This window comes from Bufo bufo, chromosome 6, assembly GCF_905171765.1.
Source record: "Bufo bufo chromosome 6, aBufBuf1.1, whole genome shotgun sequence".
Classification (NCBI taxonomy): Eukaryota; Metazoa; Chordata; class Amphibia; order Anura; family Bufonidae; genus Bufo; species Bufo bufo.
Window position 1 is genome coordinate 157,306,606 of NC_053394.1, and position 20,065 is coordinate 157,326,670.

General features: G+C 43.5%; 2 protein-coding genes across 8 annotated transcripts in view; both read right to left on the reverse strand.

The window, feature by feature from the left end:
* LOC121005375 (oocyte zinc finger protein XlCOF6-like) overlaps positions 1 to 20,065 on the reverse strand; it is a 916,661-nt gene that overhangs the window by 290,630 nt on the left and 605,966 nt on the right. The gene's annotated exons all lie outside the window — the stretch shown is intronic.
* On the reverse strand, positions 9,951 to 18,666 carry LOC121005389 (zinc finger protein 1 homolog). 4 transcript variants are annotated; one of them, XM_040438116.1, is made up of 7 exons: positions 18,575 to 18,666; positions 17,775 to 17,933; positions 17,478 to 17,657; positions 17,265 to 17,388; positions 16,969 to 17,156; positions 13,090 to 13,201; positions 9,951 to 11,085 (listed from the first exon to the last, which is right to left on the reverse strand). In XM_040438116.1, the coding sequence occupies exons 2-7, from the start codon at positions 17,850 to 17,852 to the stop codon at positions 10,064 to 10,066; spliced, it is 1,704 nt and encodes a 567-aa protein (XP_040294050.1). In that variant the 5' UTR covers positions 17,853 to 17,933; positions 18,575 to 18,666; the 3' UTR covers positions 9,951 to 10,063. The 4 variants fall into 4 exon arrangements, with proteins under 4 accessions (XP_040294050.1, XP_040294047.1, XP_040294049.1 ...); XM_040438113.1 differs by having other exon boundaries at positions 9,951 to 11,088; XM_040438115.1 differs by having other exon boundaries at positions 9,951 to 11,088; positions 17,775 to 17,880; positions 18,575 to 18,639.

The following is a 20,065-nucleotide window of genomic DNA, read 5'->3' on the forward strand; positions in this document are numbered from 1 at the left end:
CCCTTTGCCAGTAATAACAAACAGCCCCCCCCTTTGCCAGTAATAACAAACAGCCCCCCCTTTGCAAGTAATAACAAACAGCCCCCGCCAGTAAAAGTATTGTACATAATAAAAAAAAAACCACATACTTACCTCCATGTCAGTGATGCGATGCAGGCCTCTTCTGGCCTGTGTCCCACGCTGTATGGCTCAGGCAGCGCGATGACGTCATCGCGCCGCCTGCGCCGGCCTCTGATAGGCTGCCGGCCTAGTGCCTGCAGACTATCAGAGGAAGGGAAAGGGACACGCCTCTCCCTCCCCTACCGCAGCACAGGCAGGCATCTGTATCGCTGTCCTGAGGACGGCGATACAGATGACTGGAGATGAGCGCTACCACAATGGAAGCGCTCATCTCCCTGTGCCCAGCCGCCGCCGCCAGCTCGCTCGCTGCGCAGGCCACATGACGAGGACTGGCGGGCCGGATTTGGCCCGCGGGCCTTGTGTTTGACACCCGTGTGCTAGGGGAAAGTATAGAACCTACAGTAGGGGCCCTTTTAGCAACACATTTAATACACCCCTGTAAAATTCTTGAAAAAAATCTTGGTACAGTATGGGAATATATTTATTTATGATGTTGACAACCTGTCCGTACTCCAAACTATATACTGTAGAAAAGACAACACCTTCCTTTTCGGGCTGACTCATACGTGTACTCCTAGAAGATGAAGCCAATAAGTCACGCCTCGATCCAATGACCAGGTGGGATATTCTCTCGATAAAAAACGACTAGAGATTCTTTGGCATTCACTCTGAAAAGTCGCATCATCTGAACAGTTACGTCTAGACCTTATAAACTCACCCTTCGGAATATTTTTAATAATGTGTAGCAGATGACAAGATTTTGCATGTAGTAAAGAATTACCCGCAGTGGGTTTAGTGTAAGCGGTAGAAACAATATCATGATTATATGCAGTAAGCGACAAATCCAAAAAATGTATATTCGTTGTGTCACAATTTAAAGTGAAACTCAAGTTACAATCATTGTTATTGATAAAGGTTCCAAAAGAAATGATGTCTTCTTGGCAACCACCCATATAATGAGGAGGTCATCTATAAATCTGCCATACCATATTAGGTGTGGTGAGAAGGGATTATTTTCTGAAAAAAATATGACTCCTCCCACCACGCCACAGAAAGGTTGGCTAAAGAAGGTGAGAATTTGGCCCCCATAGATGCACCTCGCACCTGTAAGCAGAACTCTTTATAAAAAATATAAAAAAATCAACTGAGGACAAAATAAACTGTTTTACCTCATTATTGTAAGAACTGTAACTGTTCAGGTGATACGACCTGTAGTGTCAATTCACGCGGTATGCTGGAATACAGAGAGGCAACATCACAAGTTACCCAATAATAACTGGATTTCCACTGAATGCCCTGAAGAGACTGCAAAACATACTTGCTATCACAGAGATAACCTGGGACCTGTAGTACTAAAGGCTGCAAGATCTGATCCACCCACTGACCTGGTCTTTCATTCAAAGTGCCTATACCTGCAACTATAGGTCTCATGGGAGGGGGAAATACCTCCTTGTGGACTTTGGGCAGTGAGTGGAATATAGGGACAATTGGATAAGGGACTAGTAAAAAAAAAGTCTCTCATTTCTTTATTCAAAACTCCTAGAGACATACCTTCAGCCAAAAGTTTGAAATGTGGGATAGGCTCACAAGGTAATTTGCAATAGGTGCCTAAGTATTGCATTAAAGTTCTAGGTTCAGCTTCTTATAAAGTGCACAATCCAGAACAACAACCATACCCCCCTTATCTGCTGCACGCACAACTATCCTTTCATTATTCTGAAGATTAAATTCTCCATTATTAAAGATAAGTGGAAATATACCGAACCGCTACAAGAAAAGCGGTATCAGCACTGAGATTCCAAACGTGCTGGATAACTAACTCTGTGTATTTTACGTACTGAGACTCCGATACCGCCACAGATGATGGACAATCTGTTCCTGGTCTCAAATAACATTTCATCTTAGACCATTCAATATCTTGTATTCTAGAAGACGTCACAAGATCTCAATTGATACATTTAGGACTGTGTGCCTTCATATGAGAATATAAAGTGTTGATATATTTGTATCAGATAAGTATTATTGGATTTATTTGCAACACAGTATTTGTCAGTTTCTGTTTGCCCTGCAGATGACTGTGATCCAATAGCCCTACCTGATAGGAGGGACACGGATGCAGCCTGCTGCGGTCAGCAGTCAGAATTTGACACATCAGAGACATCCATCTCTTGCCTATATAACATCTCAAAGTGTTGAATACATTTGTACCAGATAACTATTATTGGATTTATTTTCAGCACAGTAAATATCGGTTTCTGTTTGCTTCGCAGACGACTGCGATCCAATAGCCCTACCTGACGGAGGGGACACGGATGCAGCCTGCTGCGGCTAGCAGTCAGAACTTGATATATTAGAGATACCTATCTCTGGCTTATATATATGCTATATATACATTTTATGTGATTTTTAGAATTTTATCCTGGTGCACACAGGACACGACTTTGATTGTCTAATAAATAATTTTATCTGAATCCTACGTGTATTCCAAACTGTTTGAGTGCCGGTTCTATTCTATTTTACTTTCATTATTCTGATTTCTGATTTTTAGTTAGGTTATTAACATGCTCATTATTCAAAGACGCTTTATGAAGACAAACTAATTCAGACTCCACCAAATCCTGAGAGTTATCCAGTACTGAAGTCCTGGACTGCATAAAAGTCATGATTCGGAATAGCAATTGCTGGTGCTTGGACATATTTCCTCATGGATTCAGACTCCAAATGCCTCAAAATAGTACTGGACAATTCATCCTGATATAACAAAGAGGGATGTCCAATAGAAGTATGCAATTTATTTTCAGGAGACAAACTATGCCTCACTTATTTCCTTGGATTCATCTGCCATATCCATTAAAGAAAAATGTACAGTTAATAAACGGGAGAAACGATTGACATCCACGATAGTCCCAAACAAATCAAAATGACAACTAGGTGAAAAGCCCAGTCCTTTGCTCAAGAGTGAGATATGATCATCACTCAATATCTGAGCGGAAAGATTCAGAACATTGTTTATTTGCGCCTCCTCGAGGGATAACGTCTTCTCCTTCCCTCGCTGGTGTTTCACATACAAACTGGTAACTAGCAATTATGACACCATGCAATTGACTGAAAATCCTACTCCGACTATCTTGAGCCTCAAATGGTGGAAGACTGCTCAGATAGATTAACAAGACTTGCAACAATTTTTTATGCGGAGAAACCTGTGAGGCACATTTCCTCAAACATAACCTGCTGCCTCTACTGTAAATGTTCTATCTCACCCTACTGTCGGATTCACAACAACAGTGCTCAGTATTGCTGTATAACACCCTCCATGCTTCTCTGTGTGAGAGATAGAGGGCAGGATCTTTTCTCTGTGTACTGTGTATGGAGACTTAATAGATATTTTCGGCACTCTTATATGGAGGGTGGTCTCTCATGTTCGTTCTCTTGTCCCTGTTCTAGAAATAGGTGTGGGACTTGCCCATATCTGAGATTGGTGGCATATCCTAGCAATATGTCACCAATATGTGACATGGTCCATCTTTTTTAACTGTAAGAAATTGTATAAAATAGACAAGCATTCAGGTTGCGTTTTAGATTTGATTATAGTCTGAAGAGTATTTCAGATACAGAACATCCTGGGAGAGGTTACTAAAAGTTCCTATTAAGGAGAACTACAGGCACAAGCAGAACAGGGTACAGGTAACTTTGTAGACACACATGGTGCACAACATATAGAAGGGTACAATGCAATCTGAGCAAACAAGTTCTGCTTTACACTGTATACTGTATAATTAAGTTTGCATACTAGACACTTCTACGAGACTTCCATAAGAGAGTGATTAGTGAGGGTATAACTTGTGCAAGCCCCATGATCTAGATCATGGGGTTGCGTGGTCCCCATTTCTGGCCACACATACAGTACATGGACACTCACTATTAAAGGCCAGAGCTTTAGCAATAATTGGATTAAAGGGGTTTTCCAACAGTTGTGTACAGATGACCTATCCTATCAATAGGCCATCAGTATCTGATCAGTGGGGGTCCAACACCCGGGACTCCTGCCAATCAGCTGTTTTGAGAAGACAGAGGGGCTCATGTCAGTGCCCCTGCCTTCTCATAGCTTGTATAGCGGCTGTGCTTGATATCGTGCTCAGCCCTATTCACTTCTATGGGAATGAGCTGCTCCTAGGCCATGTGTCAGGAAAAGCAGAGAGAAGGCCGTGGCTCTCACAGGAGGGCAGCTGCCTTCTCAAAAAGCTGATTGATGGGGGTCTTGGGTGTCTAAACCCCACCTATCAGATACTGGTGACCTATCTAGAGGACAGGTCATCAGTAAAAAAAAAATAATCATCTCAGAAAACCCCTTTAACAGGCCGCTGACTCTACATCACATATCATCACTCACTTAACATATATCTAGTTTTCACCTGCTTTGGTCATGATAAGCAGTGAGTCTTGTAGATATCTATGACAACAGTACTGGTAATGTACGTAATAATCACAAAATCTATTAATTTACCTTTGGTTTGCCCAGTCGACCATTGCCTATTGTAGTCACATGAGATCCACCTGCCTCATGACAGGCAACAATTGTTTCCCATTTAACCACTTAAGGACCACAGGTTTATACCCCCCTAAAGACCAGGCCCTTTTTTACAAATCGGCACTCCACAACTTTAGCGGTTTATTGCTCGGTCATGCAACTTACCACCCAAATGAATTTTACCTCCTTTTCTTCTCACTAATAGAGCTTTCATTTGGTGGTATTTCATTGCTGCTGACATTTTTACTTTTTTTGTTATTAATCGAAATTTAACGATTTTTTTTGCAAAAAAATGACATTTTTCACTTTCAGTTGTAAAATTTTGCAAAAAAAACGAGATCCATATATAAATTTTGCTCTAAATTTATTGTTCTACATGTCTTTGATAAAAAAAAATGTTTGGGTAAAAAAAAAATGGTTTGGGTAAAAGTTATAGCGTTTACAAACTATGGTACAAAAATGTGAATTTCCGCTTTTTGAAGCAGCTCTGACTTTCTGAGCACCTGTCATGTTTCCTGAGGTTCTACAATGGCCAGACAGTACAAACACCCCACAAATGACCCCATTTCGGAAAGTAGACACCCTAAGGTATTCGCTGATGGGCATAGTGAGTTCATAGAACTTTTTATTTTTTGTCACAAGTTAGCGGAAAATGATGATTTTTTATTTTTTATTTTTTTTCTTACAAAGTCTCATATTCCACTAACTTGTGACAAAAAATATAAAGTTCTATGAACTCACTATGCCCATCACGAAATACCTTGGGGTCTCTTCTTTCCAAAATGGGGTCACTTGTGGGGTAGTTCTACTGCCCTGGCATTCTAGGGGCCCAAATGTGTGGTAAGGAGTTTGAAATCAAATTCTGTAAAAAATGACCAGTGAAATCCGAAAGGTGCTCTTTGGAATATGGGCCCCTTTGCCCACCTAGGCTGCAAAAAAGTGTCACACATCTGGTATCTCTGTATTCAGGAGAAGTTGAGGAATGTGTTTTGGGGTGTCTTTTTACATATACCCATGCTGGGTGAGATAAATATCTTGGTCAAATGCCAACTTTGTATAAAAAAATGGGAAAAGTTGTCATTTGCCAAGATATTTCTCTCACCCAGCATGGGTATATGTAAAATGACACCCCAAAACACATTCCCCAACTTCTCCTGAGTACGGAGATACCAGATGTGTGACACTTTTTTGCAGCCTAGGTGGGCAAAGGGGCCCACATTCCAAAGAGCACCTTTCGGATTTCACTGGTTATTTTTTACAGAATTTGATTTCAAACTCCTTACCACACATTTGGGCCCCTAGAATGCCAGGGCAGTATAACTACCCCACAAGTGACCCCATTTTGGAAAGAAGAGACCCCAAGGTATTCGCTGATGGGCATAGTGAGTTCATGGAAGTTTTTATTTTTGGTCACAAGTTAGTGGAATATGAGACTTTGTATGAAAAAAAATAAAATAAAAAAAAATCATAATTTTCCACTAACTTGTGACAAAAAATATAAAATTCTAGGAACTCGCCATGCCCCTCACGGAATACCTTGGGGTGTCTTCTTTCCAAAATGGGGTCACTTGTGGGGTAGTTATACTGCCCTGGCATTTTCCAGGGGCCCTAATGTGTGGTAAGTAGGTAAATGACCTGTGAAATCCGAAAGGTGCTCTTTGGAATATGGGCCCCTTTGCCCACCTAGGCTGCAAAAAAGTGTCACACATCTGGTATCTCTGTACTCAGGAGAAGTTGGGGAATGTGTTTTGGGGTGTCATTTTACATATACCCATGCTGGGTGAGAGAAATATCTTGGCAAAAGACAACTTTTCCCATTTTTTTATACAAAGTTGGCATTTGACCAAGATATTTATCTCACCCACCATGGGTATATGTAAAAAGACACCCCAAAACACATTCCTCAACTTCTCCTGAATACAGAGATACCAGATGTGTGACACTTTTTTGCAGCCTAGGTGGGCAAAGGGGCCCATATTCCAAAGAGCACCTTTCGGATTTCACTGGTCATTTTTTACAGAATTTGATTTCAAACTCCTTACCACACATTTGGGCCCCTAGAATGCCAGGGCAGTAGAACTACCCCACAAGTGACCCCATTTTGGAAAGAAGAGACCCCAAGGTATTCGCTGATAGGCATAGTGAGTTCATGGAAGTTTTTATTTTTTGTCACAAGTTAGTGGAATATGAGACTTTGTATGAAAAAAAATAAATAAAAAAAAATCATCATTTTCCACTAACTTGTGACAAAAAATAAAAAATTCTAGGAACTCGCCATGCCCCTCACGGAATACCTTGGGGTGTCTTCTTTCCAAAATGGGGTCACTTGTGGGGTAGTTATACTGCCCTGGCATTTTCCAGGGGCCCTAATGTGTGGTAAGTAGGTAAATGACCTGTGAAATCTGAAAGGTGCTCTTTGGAATATGGGCCCCTTTGCCCACCTAGGCTGCAAAAAAGTGTCACACATCTGGTATCTCCGTACTTGGGAGAAGTTGGGGAATGTGTTTTGCGGTGTCATTTTACATATACCCATGCTGGGTGAGAGAAATATCTTGGCAAAAGACAACTTTTCCCATTTTTTTATACAAAGTTGGCATTTGACCAAGATATTTCTCTCACCCAGCATGGGTATATGTAAAATGACACCCCAAAACACATTCCCCAACTTCTCCTGAGTACGGCGATACCAGATGTGTGACACTTTTTTGCAGCCTAGATGCGCAAAGGTGCCCAAATTCCTTTTAGGAGGGCATTTTTAGACATTTGGATACCAGACTTCTTCTCATGCTTTGGGGCCCCTAGAATGCCAGGGCAGTATAAATACCCCACATGTGACCCCATTTTGGAAAGAAGACACCCCAAGGTATTCAATGAGGGGCATGGCGAGTTCATAGAAATTTTGTTTTTTGGCACAAGTTAGCGGAAATTGATATTTTTTATTTTTTTCTCACAAAGTCTCCCTTTCCGCTAACTTGGAACAAAAATTTCAATCTTTCATGGACTCAATATGCCCCTCACGGAATACCTGGGGGTGTCTTCTTTCCGAAATGGGGTCACATGTGGGGTATTTATATTGCCCTGGCATTCTAGGGGCCCTAAAGCGTGAGAAGAAGTCTGGAATATAAATGTCTAAAAAATTTTACGCATTTGGATTCCGTGAGGGGTATGGTGAGTTCATGTGAGATTTTATTTTTTGACACAAGTTAGTGGAATATGAGACTTTGTAAGAAAAAAAAAAAAAAATTCCGCTAACTTGGGCCAAAAAAATGTCTGAATGGAGCCTTACAGGGGGGTGATCAATGACAGGGGGGTGATCAATGACAGGGGGGTGATCAATGACAGGGGGGTGATCAGGGAGTCTATATGGGGTGATCACCCCCCTGTCATTGATCACCCCCCTATAAGGCTCCATTCAGATGTCCGTATGTGTTTTGCGGATCCGATCCATCTATCAGTGGATCCGTAAAAATCATGCGGACGTCTGAATGGAGCTTTACAGGGGGGTGATCAATGACAGGGGGGTAATCAATGACAGGGGGGTGATCAGGGAGTCTATATGGGGTGATCACCACAGTCATTGATCATGCCCCTGTAAGGCTCCATTCAGATGTCTGTATGTGTTTTGCGGATCTGATCCATGTATCCGTGGATCCGTAAAAATCATACGGACATCTGAATGCAGCCTGACAGGGGGGGTGATCAATGACAGGGGGGTGATCAGGGAGTCTATATGGGGTGATCACCCCCCCTGGAAGGCTCCAGGGAGACGCCTGTATGTGTTTTGCGGATCCGATCCATCTATCAGTGGATCCGTAAAAATCATGCGGACGTCTGAATGGAGCTTTACAGGGGTGTGATCAATGACAGGGGGTGATCAGGGAGTCTATATGGGGTGATCAGGGAGTCTATATGGGGTGATCACCACAGTCATTGATCACGCCCCTGTAAGGCTCCATTCAGACGTCCGTGTGCGTTTTGCGGATCCGATCCATCTATCAGTGGATCCGTAAAAATCATACAGACATCTGAATGCAGCCTGACAGGGGGGGTGATCAATGACAGGGGGTGATCAGGGAGTCTATATGGGGTGATCACCCCCCCTGGAAGGCTCCAGGGAGACGCCTGTATGTGTTTTGCGGATCCGATCCATCTATCAGTGGATCCGTAAAAATCATGCGGACATCTGAATGGAGCTTTACAGGGGGTTGATCAATGACAGGGGGGTGATCAGGGAGTCTATATGGGGTGATCACCACGGTCATTGATCATGTCCCTGTAAGGCTCCATTCAGACGTCCGTATGCGTTTTGCGGATCAGATCCATCTATCAGTGGATCCGTAAAAATCATGCGGACATCTGAATGGAGCTTTACAGGGGTGTGATCAATGACAGGGGGGTAATCAATGACAGGGGAGTGATCAGGGAGTCTATATGGGGTGATCAGGGGCTAATAAGGGGTTAATAAGTGACGGGGGGGGGGGGGTGTAGTGTAGTGTAGTGGTGCTTGGTGCTTCTTTACTGAGCTACCTGTGTCCTCTGGTGGTCGATCCAAACAAAGGGGACCACCAGAGGACCAGGTAGCAGGTATATTAGACGCTGTTATCAAAACAGCGTCTAATATACCTGTTAGGGGTTAAAAAAAACACATCTCCAGCCTGCCAGCGAACGATCGCCGCTGGCAGGCTGGAGATCAACTCTCTTACCTTCCGTTCCTGTGAGCGCGCGGGCCTGTGTGCGCGCGTTCAGAGGAAATCTCGGCTCACGCGAGATGACGCCAATCGGCGTTAGTGTGACCTGGGAGCGCCGCAGAAATGACGCCTTTCGGCGTTAGCGTGACGGTAAGTGGTTAATGAGGATAACCACATTTTATTATATTAGCTGGCCCATACAATTCAATAAATTAACACTTCTATTTAAACTTAACCCTTTTAAATAACATCTAAATGTGTGCAGATACTTGGTTTCAATTGTGGCATATCCCCTATATTAGTTGTGCCCTTATTTCCTTGAAAATTGAGCATTATCATGAAATTTGAAACGCAGACACCACTGAAAAGAAAAAAGATCAGCTATGCTAAAATTGAACATGTGCGGTTCTTATCTTTCCTGAAACTTGTTGTTAAGGGAGGACTGTCAGTAAACGCATATTAGTTGTTGGGATATGTGGGCATGAACCTAATGAGTATGGGCGGTGTAGTTAGCCAGCATATCCTAATGCCTGGCAAGACTCTTTTTCCAAAACACTACAAGAGATCAGTCCAGAGCCAGTTGGAACACAGTGGATAGAATACAAATGTGAAACTTTTACTTTATTTTGATAATGTAAAATTTTATTCACCACGCTTTAATATTATACTGCTTCGGGTCCTTCCACAACCTCAGTCTTTGTCCATGATGGTGAAGAACTTCAATACCTTACATATTGTCTGAGGAGTTCATGGGATTCATTAGATTGAGGAGACTCTCTTTTGGGTTGGAAGACTTTTCAGTATGGACTGTCCATGTGTGAATTCTCTGATGATTAGCTAGAACTGATTTCCTGCTAAAACACTGACCACATTCCAAACATAAAAATGGCTTCTCCCCTGTATGATTTCTATGATGGTCAACAAGCTCTGATTTCTGTGCAAAACATTTCCCACATTCTGAACAGGAATATGGTTTCTCTCCTGTGTGAGTTCTTTGATGTCTAATAAGACCCGATTTCTCTGCAAAACATTTCCCACATTCTGAACAAGAATATGGTTTCTCCCCTGTGTGAACCTTCTGATGTTTACTGAGACCTGATTTTTGGATGAAACGTTTCCCGCATTCTGAACATGGATATGGCCTCTCCCCTGTATGAATTCTCTGATGACGCTCAAGATGGTCTTTGAACATAAAACACTTTCCACATTCCAAGCATGAAAATAGTTTTTCCCCTGTGTGAATAATCTCATGCTTAAGCAGACTTGACTTCTTGGTAAAACACTTCCCACATTGTGAGCATGAATGAGGCTTCTCCCCCGTATGAGTCCTTACATGTTCATTGAGAACAGATTTTCTGGTGAAACACTTTTCACACTGTGAGCACGAAAAAAGTCTTTTAAGAGATGTGGTTTTCTGTCCTTCAATACTTTCTTTATGAATTCTTCGGTGTACAACAAGATTTGCATTGTAAGCAAAACACTGCCCACATTCGGGACAAGGAAATAACTCATCCACATTACTCGCTCTTTTTTGTGCAAAATCATCCGATTCCTGAGTAAAGTATTCAACTGGCTCAGAAAATAAACTTTGTGGAGCAAGATGTTCAGGAGGTTCCTCAAAATTGGAGAAAACAGATGACAGATCAGCAAAGTGAAGTCCTGAATATATATTTTGCATAGTGAAATGCTCTTCTAGAGAATCTCTTGTAGTATCATTATAATGTTTCTCGAAATAAGTTCTGTAATTGTCTGTTGGAAACAAAAGGCAATATTCTCTTTTTAAAACACACAAAATAACTCAACTATACAGATTTCCAGATCATCAAGTAATGAGGGCAATCTTTTTATTATGTTAAATGAGGTGGGTAACTCCTAAAATTTTCAATGACTTCATGTCTCTCTAACTTCCCATATGAGAGATGATCGTGTGGCACAGAGAAAGGTCCTGGGGTGCTGACAAGTCCTACTTCTCTACCAAACAACAAAGAAATGACTTATCCTGGCTAAACAAGTGCAATGTGCGCCAATGCAAGGGACACATCTTACAAGTGAACAGTGAAAACAGTAGGGGTAATGTAATGCTATGCCCAAAGCCATTTGAGGAAAGGTCAACTGTGGGAAGGAAGTCTCAGGATCTGGCACCTGTGTTCCTCAATCCCTTCCTATTCACCATCAAATCAGACTTCATTAAAATTCAGTCTAGCTTGGTAATAAGGGTACAGCCCTACAGTAACAGGAAGGACACAGTAACAGGAAGTCAGGCTATGAGCTGAGCGCTGCCATTGGCCAGCGCTACAGCATAGGAGAAGACGACGCCGGCAGGATCAAATGGGTGGAGCCTAACTCCTTACATACCGGAGGCTGTACCGGGCGAACGGAGCGGCGCCCGGGGATAACAGTAAGTGCAGGGGGATCCCTGGGCGCCGCTCTACACCTCTGTATAGTTAGTTTAGAGGCTTTCCTCTGGTGAAAGGTCCTCTTTAAGTTTACGCTACATATCAATGAGGATCGTGTGCTCAATTTTCTGTTAACTTAGGTGGTTATGACGTCCTTTGTGAGATGTTTAAATAAATTACAGTGAAGATGGGGTGGTGTAGTCATCTCTCTGCAAGATAATATTAGGGAGGGGGAGGGGGGGAGTTGGGTGAAAGTTAAATTTGTTATTTAACAAAAATTTTGTATTGCTCTGTATTGTCATTGCATTAGATTTTTGGCCATGTAAATGACTGGCAGGATCCTGATCATTGTGTGCAATATGTACTTTATTTAAAATCAATAAAAATGATTTTGATAAAAAATAAAAATAAAATTGTGGTTATTGGGAACACAGAGCAACAAAGTACAAATTCTGTCCCTACCTACCTGTTATGAATGAAGTGACAATAAGTACTCTGCTAGTCCCTGAGAGTTTTAACACGTACATAGTCCTCGTTCTCTAGTTGTTGTTTTTTTTATTAGTATTTCATAAAAATGTAGTTTTAATTAGTATTTTCGTTAGGACCCCTAAAGGGATTTTTTGGGTCATTTGACCGTAGTATAAATGATGCTGCGACTGCGACGGTTGCAGAAAAATCCATTTCGGATGGATTTTTTGCGACTGTCCCGTCGCAGCATGTCGCAGTGTGACACCATAGACTATCATTATAAAAATTGTCGTGCGACAAATGTCATCGTGTAGCCATAGCCTAATTGCTATACTGCTCAGAATATTCACTTTATCTACTACACACATCATCTGTTAGGCCTCATGCACACTATAGTATCCATTTTGCTGTCCACAAATCGTAGATCTGCAAAACATGGATATTGCTGTGTGCATTCCGCCCCAAGGTTAAAAATGCCTATTTTTGTCTGCAAAATGGACACGAATAGGACAAGTTCTATTTTTCTTTTTTGTGGGGCAGAGGAACGGACATACAGATGGGGACAGCACAAAAATACGGTCATATGCATGGGGCCTAACATGGATTAATCTTGCTGGTGAGCTGATCCTGTATATGAGTGGGTGATGCATGTGAAAATCATTTTCCTATAAGCCTGACAGTGAATTCATGTGCGTCTATAGGTCTTATATACCTGCGGCTGACATTATGTCAGCTTAATGGAGTGCAGTTGACATTAATATTGTACTGATTACTGAACATACAGTATATTTAGAATTCAGCCAGTAGTAGCTGCTAATCAATAAATGTACTGCAATGCCCACCAAGACAGATTGTTGTAATGATCTAACAAATACAATTTGTGACTCACCTGGACAGAGATCTGAAGGCATCTCCTCCTGCTTACACTGATGATTACCACTAGCATATGACTCTACTTTTGTCTCCATAACCTCGGCTTTAATTTCAGTGGAATCTTTGCCCTGAGTAACATGTTTAAGAGTAATATACAAGTCAAGAACCAGTTAACAACCATGACATCCAAAAACTTAGAAGCCATTATAGGTTCATTGTAATAAGACAAGCAACCTAATGCCTGCTGACATCTCCCCTGAGATTTAAAAGGGTTGTCCAGCTATCTACAGTTCTCTTATCAGAGAATTTTGAGTTAATAGAGGAGGTCCTCTGTTCAGCATCTTCATGTGTTGTCAAGAGTGAAGAGCTGTTACACAGAACATCTCTCACTCTGGAGGACCTGTCCTGTCCTGGATTACACAGACAACACATTAATTTCAATGAGCACTGAGCCATGATTAACTTTTCCTGAGGTAACACTGAAAGGAAATTGAACACTAAATCCAAGGTTACAGATGTTCGCTGGTGGTGCCAGCAGAGGGACACTTTCAGATCTGCTCATTGTCAACAGGCCCTTCTAACAAGTGGAGATTGTCTAAAGCGGAGAAACCCTTTAAGGCATTTATCAAGCTACAAAAGAAGCTCTTTGCATGTGTTAAAAGTAGTTTCTCATTCTACACCATCTGGGGTGTACATGTGGAGTGTTAAAGGGGGTTTTCCGGGAGCACAATATTGATGGCCTGTCCTTAGGGATAGCTCATGAATATCTGATCAGTGGAGGTCTGACTCCTGCTACCCCTAACAGTTGTTTAAAAAGGCTGTGGCACTCTGGTGAGCACTGCAGTCTCTTCCTAGGCCAGTGATGTCAAAATACAGCTTTACAGACACTGCTGCAAGGTAAGGGAAAAGATCTCAGACACCACCACCTACCCTAACCATCTCTAGGCCAGACAAACATTAAGGGGGAGATTTATCAAAACTGGTGGAAAGGAAAACTGGCTTAGTTGCCCATAGCAACCAATCAGATTTAACCTTTGATTTTTCAGAGTTCATTTGCAAAATGAAAGGTGGAATCTGATTGGTTGCTATAGGCAACTAAGTAAGTTTTCCTTTGCACCAGTTTTTATACATTTCCCCCTAAGCCTGTACTACAGTGGACACCTAAATCCACAAGTGCTTGCTAGTGCCAACCGATTGCCATCCAACCAGCCATCATACCTCATCATCTGGTGGCAGTGAAGCTACACTTTGTATTTACTGCTGCTGGCTGTACCACAAGTTATATTCTATACTGAGTAAAAAGAGACTGTTATACGTTTACTTCTTAACTTATTCTCAAACTATCTTTTCACGTACCAACCCCCAGGGAGCGACTGCTTGAGGGAGTACACAGTGACACAAGATCTCATCATGGCCACTACTACTCCCATCCTCTGCACCAGAGGCTCGCTGCAGGTACATATTAAAGGTATAACAAGATACACGCAGGATGACCTAGGACCGTTTCATGTACATAAATGCTTTCTAAGGCCTTAAGAAAGCGTCTATGTATGTGAAACTGCCATTAGCCAGCCTGTGTGTACCTTGTTATACCCATAATATGGATATGTACCCGTTATGGAGCGAATAAATGATTGCAAGTTTGTCTAAGGCCTCCTGCACACGACAGTATTTTTTCACAGTCCGCAAAACGGGGTTCCGTTGGTCCGTGACCGTTTTTTCGTCCGTGGGTCTTCCTTGATTTTTGGAGGATCCACGGACATGAAAAAAAAGTCGTTTTGGTGTCCGCCTGGCCGTGCGGAGCCAAACGGATCCGTCCTGACTTACAATGCAAGTCAATGGGGACCGATCCGTTTGACGTTGACACAATATGGTGCAATTGCAAACGGATCCGTCCCCCATTGACTTTCAATGTAAAGTCAGGAGTTAATATACCATAGGATCAGAGTTTTCTCCAATCCGATGGTATATTTTAACTTGAAGCGTCCCCATCACCATGGGAATGCCTCTATGTTAGAATATACCATCGGATTTGAGTTAGATCGTGAAACTCATATCCGACAGTATATTCTAACACAGAGGCGTTCCCATGGTGATGGGGACGCTTCAAGTTAGAATATCCTACGAACTGTGTACATGACTGCCCCCTGCTGCCTGGCACCTGCCGCACCTGAAGGGGTTAATTGTGCTTATCATAGCCCCCTGTAAGAGATCAGGGGCTGCCAGGCAGCAGGGGGCAGACCCCCCTCCCTCCCCAGTTTAAATATCATTGGTGGCCAGTGTGCGGCCCCCCCCCCGGCCCCCCTCTATTGTTTTAATATCATTGGTGGCCAGTGTGCGGCCCCCCCCCCTCCCTCCCTCTATTGTTTTAATATCATTGGTGGCCAGTGTGCGGCCTCCCCTCTCCCCCCCCCCCCCCCCGATAATTGGTGGCAGCGGAGAGTTCCGATTGGAGTCCCAGTTTAATCGCTGGGGCTCCGATCGGTAACCATGGCAACCAGGACACTACTGTAGTCCTGGTTGCCATGGTTACTTAGCAATATTAGAAGCATCATACTTACCTGCTGCACTGTCTGTGACCGGCCGGGAGCTTTTCCTACTGGTAAGTGACAGGTCTGTGCGGCGCATTGATTATTGATCTGTCACTTACCAGTAGGAAAAGCTCCCGGCCGGTCACAGACAGCGCAGCAGGTAAGCATGATGCTTCTAATACTGCTAAGTAACCATGGCAACCAGGACTACAGTAGCCCCAGCGATTAAACTGGGACTCCGATCGGAACTCTCCGCTGCCACCAGTGATCGGGCGGGGGGAAGAGGGGAGGCCGCACACTGGCCACCAATGATATTAAAACAATAGAGGGGTGGCCGGGGGGGGGGCGCACACTGGCCACCAATGATAATACAATAGAGGGAGGCCGGGGGGGACGCAATGGCCACCAATGAAATTAAAACTGGGGAGGGAGGGGGGTCTGCCCCCTCCTGCCTGGCAGCCCCTGATCTCTTATAGGGGGCTATGATATGCACAATTAACCCCTCAGGTGCAGCACCTGAGGGGTTAATTGTGCGGATCACAGCCCCCTGTAAGAGATCGGGTGCTGCCAGGCAGCAGGGGGCGGTCATGTACACAGTTCGTAGTATATTCTAACTAGAAGCGTTCCCATCACTATGGGAACGCCTCTGTGTTAGAATATACTGTCGGATATGAGTTTTCACGAAGTGAAAACTCAGCTCTGAAAAAGCTTTTATGCAGACGGATCTTCGGATCCGTCTGTATGAAAGTAACCTACGGCCACGGATCACGGACGCGGATGCCAATCTTGTGTGCATCCGTGTTCTTTCACGGACCCATTGACTTGAATGGGTCCGTGAACCGTTGTCCGTCCAAAAAATAGGACAGGTCATATTTTTTTGACGGACAGGAAACACGGATCACTGATGCGGCTGCAAAATGGTGCATTTTCCGATTTTTCCACGGACCCATTGAAAGTCACGGGTGCACACAACGGTCGTGTGCAGGAGGCCTAATGGTGAGTGCCACTGCTTCTCTATTGATCTGTATAAAACTAATGAAAGGAAGCCAAGAACAGGGCTCAGCAATTTCCAGCAGTCTCAGACATAAATTGATGGGCAGCCGTACATGGTTGGCCTACGCTCCATTCATACAGAGAAACATATAAGAACTTTCATACTTAGGTGGGGGGCCCTGTGATTGGATCCCCACCGTTCACAATCTTATCCCCTATACTTCAGGTAGGGGATAGGTTTCAAACTTGGTACAAACCATTTAAGGCTGGATTTTCAAATTTCATTTAACTGTTTGTGAAGTCCCCATAATGTTTTTTTTATGTCATATAGAGTGCCCCTCTATAGTATCATAAACCTCAGCTCAATCTACCTGATGTTCCTGTAGGGCATTATAATTGTCCTCTGGACAGCCCTGGGAATACAGAGGACTGAGACATCTCTCTGGTGAATTCAGCCTACTGGATGGCATTTTACCGAGTAATATGAGGGGTTGCTGGTCCTCCATTATGACATCCTTGTACAGATCCTTCTTTGGTGGATTACTTTTACTGTATACATCTGTAAGAAACACACAGTGACAGAATACACTGTAATGATCAGATTATGAGAATATCTGGGTGACCCTCAAAAGTGTTCTCTTTTTTTTTTTACAAATTCTCCTCCTACCCAGTGATGTGAGAGGCTGGTAGTCTTCCATCATTATGTCCTTATACAAATCTTTGTGTCCTTCTAAATACTCCCACTCCTCCATGGAGAAGTAGACAGTGATATCCTGCCACCTTACAGGAACCTGACACAGACACAAGGATGCAGTTATGATCCAGACATATTAACCCTTGTGTTACTGTATAATGTCCCAGCATTCCCACCAGCGCTCACCTCTCCAGTCAGCAGCTCAATGATCTTGTTGGTGAGTTCTAGAATCTTCTGATCATTGTTCCTCTCAGGTATTAGTGAGTGAGTTGGAGGCTCCATGATGGGGCTCTGGGTCCTGCTCCATCCCCCTGACACACAATTGCTCATAAAATTATCAGATGTCTTCTTCACTACTGTATAATCCTGTGTATTGAGACAGACCATGATACATATGACTATATACATTTCCCAAATCCCTCACCTCCCTGGTTATATCCATGGGTTATTAAGTGACATCATTTAACTATTTCCTAAAATCACCTCTCTGGTCAGCAGGTAGATGATCTCCAAGGTGAGGTTTAATATCTTCTCAGTTATGTGGTTCCCATGCTTGTCCATCCTTCATGGGCCAGTCAAGGAGAAGACTCTCGAGTTGAGCGGGAGTTGGACCATGAAATAATGAAGTCAAGAGACAGAAATCTAAAAAAATATCCCATAATAAATTATCATCATTTTACACTTATCATACCTTCTCGTCACAACCTCATGTAACCTCCTCACATTCATCCCAGCCTACTGTAACCATCCTCTGACTCATTATTCTCTCCTATTTACTCCCTTCCCCTAGCACACTGCGCACACCACAGAAGTTTTAGAACATCTGCTTTCCCCCAGACACCCTGTATAAATGGCAAAATATTTTTACAGCTTCAAAGCCCCCCTTCCCCGTGAAATGACACAAAAGTGCAGCTGCACAACTAGGCTAGGAGCGTTACTCTCAGTATATACATATAGAATCAAGGTTTTTGCATATCAATGCCACTTGTGGCTCTTTAAAGGTCAGCATGTCACCTCCAGTGTGGAGCTCCAGTTGGTGCCTCCTTACCAGTCGCTACTCTCAACCCCCAGGTCTCTGACAGGCGATCTATTCTGTGATTGGAGGAGAAATGTCAGAGAATACAGACATGCTGGTAGGGAGATGTACTGTGAGGAGGACATTACAAGGGGATTACATTATACCCCCTCATCAGCATTATACTCACCAGTGCAGCAGGATGTCTGGGGATAAGAAGAGGTTAAAGTTGCAATGAGGAGAACAGCATTATTAATCCTACACTCACCTCCTCTGCAGAAGCTGCAATACATCCCCCTGGAGTGATCAGTGACCCCTGACTGTAGAATCACTTCCTCTTCTGGTTACACCACTGGTGACGTCATCATGGCAATGTGTTTAGTCACTTGTGTGGGAGGAGTCAGGCACTGGGCTTTGTTATCTCAGAGAAACTCTACTACTTCTCTTTCTTAGAGGTGGAACTCGTTTGGCATCAGGGGTACGCACACAGAATGTGCCCATAACAGACCTGTAGGTGTCTATAATGTATAGACAGCAGTCCTGTGTGTAGAGTGTGCATGCAGCAGAGCTACTGTGCTCCCTGGACATTACACACACATCTCTGCTACCTGTATATTACCCACTCATTGCTGTTCTGTCTAGACATTTAACACAAAAAAAAACAGAAAAGCTCACCAGTCCATTTATTGCAGATGTGGTAGCTGATATAGATAAACAACCGAATAAATGCTTCTGGAATTGTGGACAACGGATAAATCAAAGAAGCGACATTTATTTGAGAGTATTATTTGATCATTCTGAATTATAGAATATATATTATGTATTGTATAATTGCTTCTCATAGTGCAGTTGTTCTGACGTCATTTTCATCTCACTGTTGTATGGTCCTTTGTTTTTTAAATCCCGTCCTGTACATTATATCCCTATGCTATGATTAAGCACGTACCTGTGCAAAATGCGTAAGAGCTATTACTTATGTACCTGCTGTCTTTTATATGGATTTCCAATACAGATTTATTTTTTGATTTTACCGTTAGACCAGCGGTCAGCAGCCTCCGGCACTTCAGCTACTGTGAAACTACAACTCCTAACATGCAAACATGCTCAGCTGTTCTTCAAACTCCTACAGAAGTGAATGAAAAATAAAGAATAGCTGATCTTAAGGAGACCAGCTAAAGAAAACACCGTGGAGCCTCATTTAACCCCTTAAGGACACATGACGTATCGGTACGGCATGTTTCCCGAGTCCTTAAGGACACATGACGTACCGGTACGTCATGGCTTTAAATCGCGATGCCGGCGCCGCGGGGATTAAATCATTCAGCCGGCATCCTGTAACAACGCCAGTGGGGGTCATTTAACACCCCCCCCCCCCCGTATCGGTGATCGCAGAAAACCGCAGGTCAATTCAGACCTGCGGTTTGCTGCGTTTCCGGTCCATTCGGGTCTCCAGTGACCCGATGAACCGGAAAAAGACTGCGATCGGTGGCGTGATTATACACCACCAATCACAGTCCGAAGATTTGGAGAGGCGGTGCTGGCCCTGGTGCTGAACGCTGCTGTCCAGGGTGCTGATTGGTGCAGGGGAGAGAGGCGCGAGATTCAAACTTCCTGCGCTCCTCTCTCCCCTCCTCTTCCTGTTCTGCACGAGCACCCTGCAGCACCGTCCAGCACCAGCTCCTGAGTCCCCCTAATCGCCATCCATCACCCTCCTGCACCCATCACCCTCCAGGTAGGTTAGGGTCAGTGAGGGAGAGGC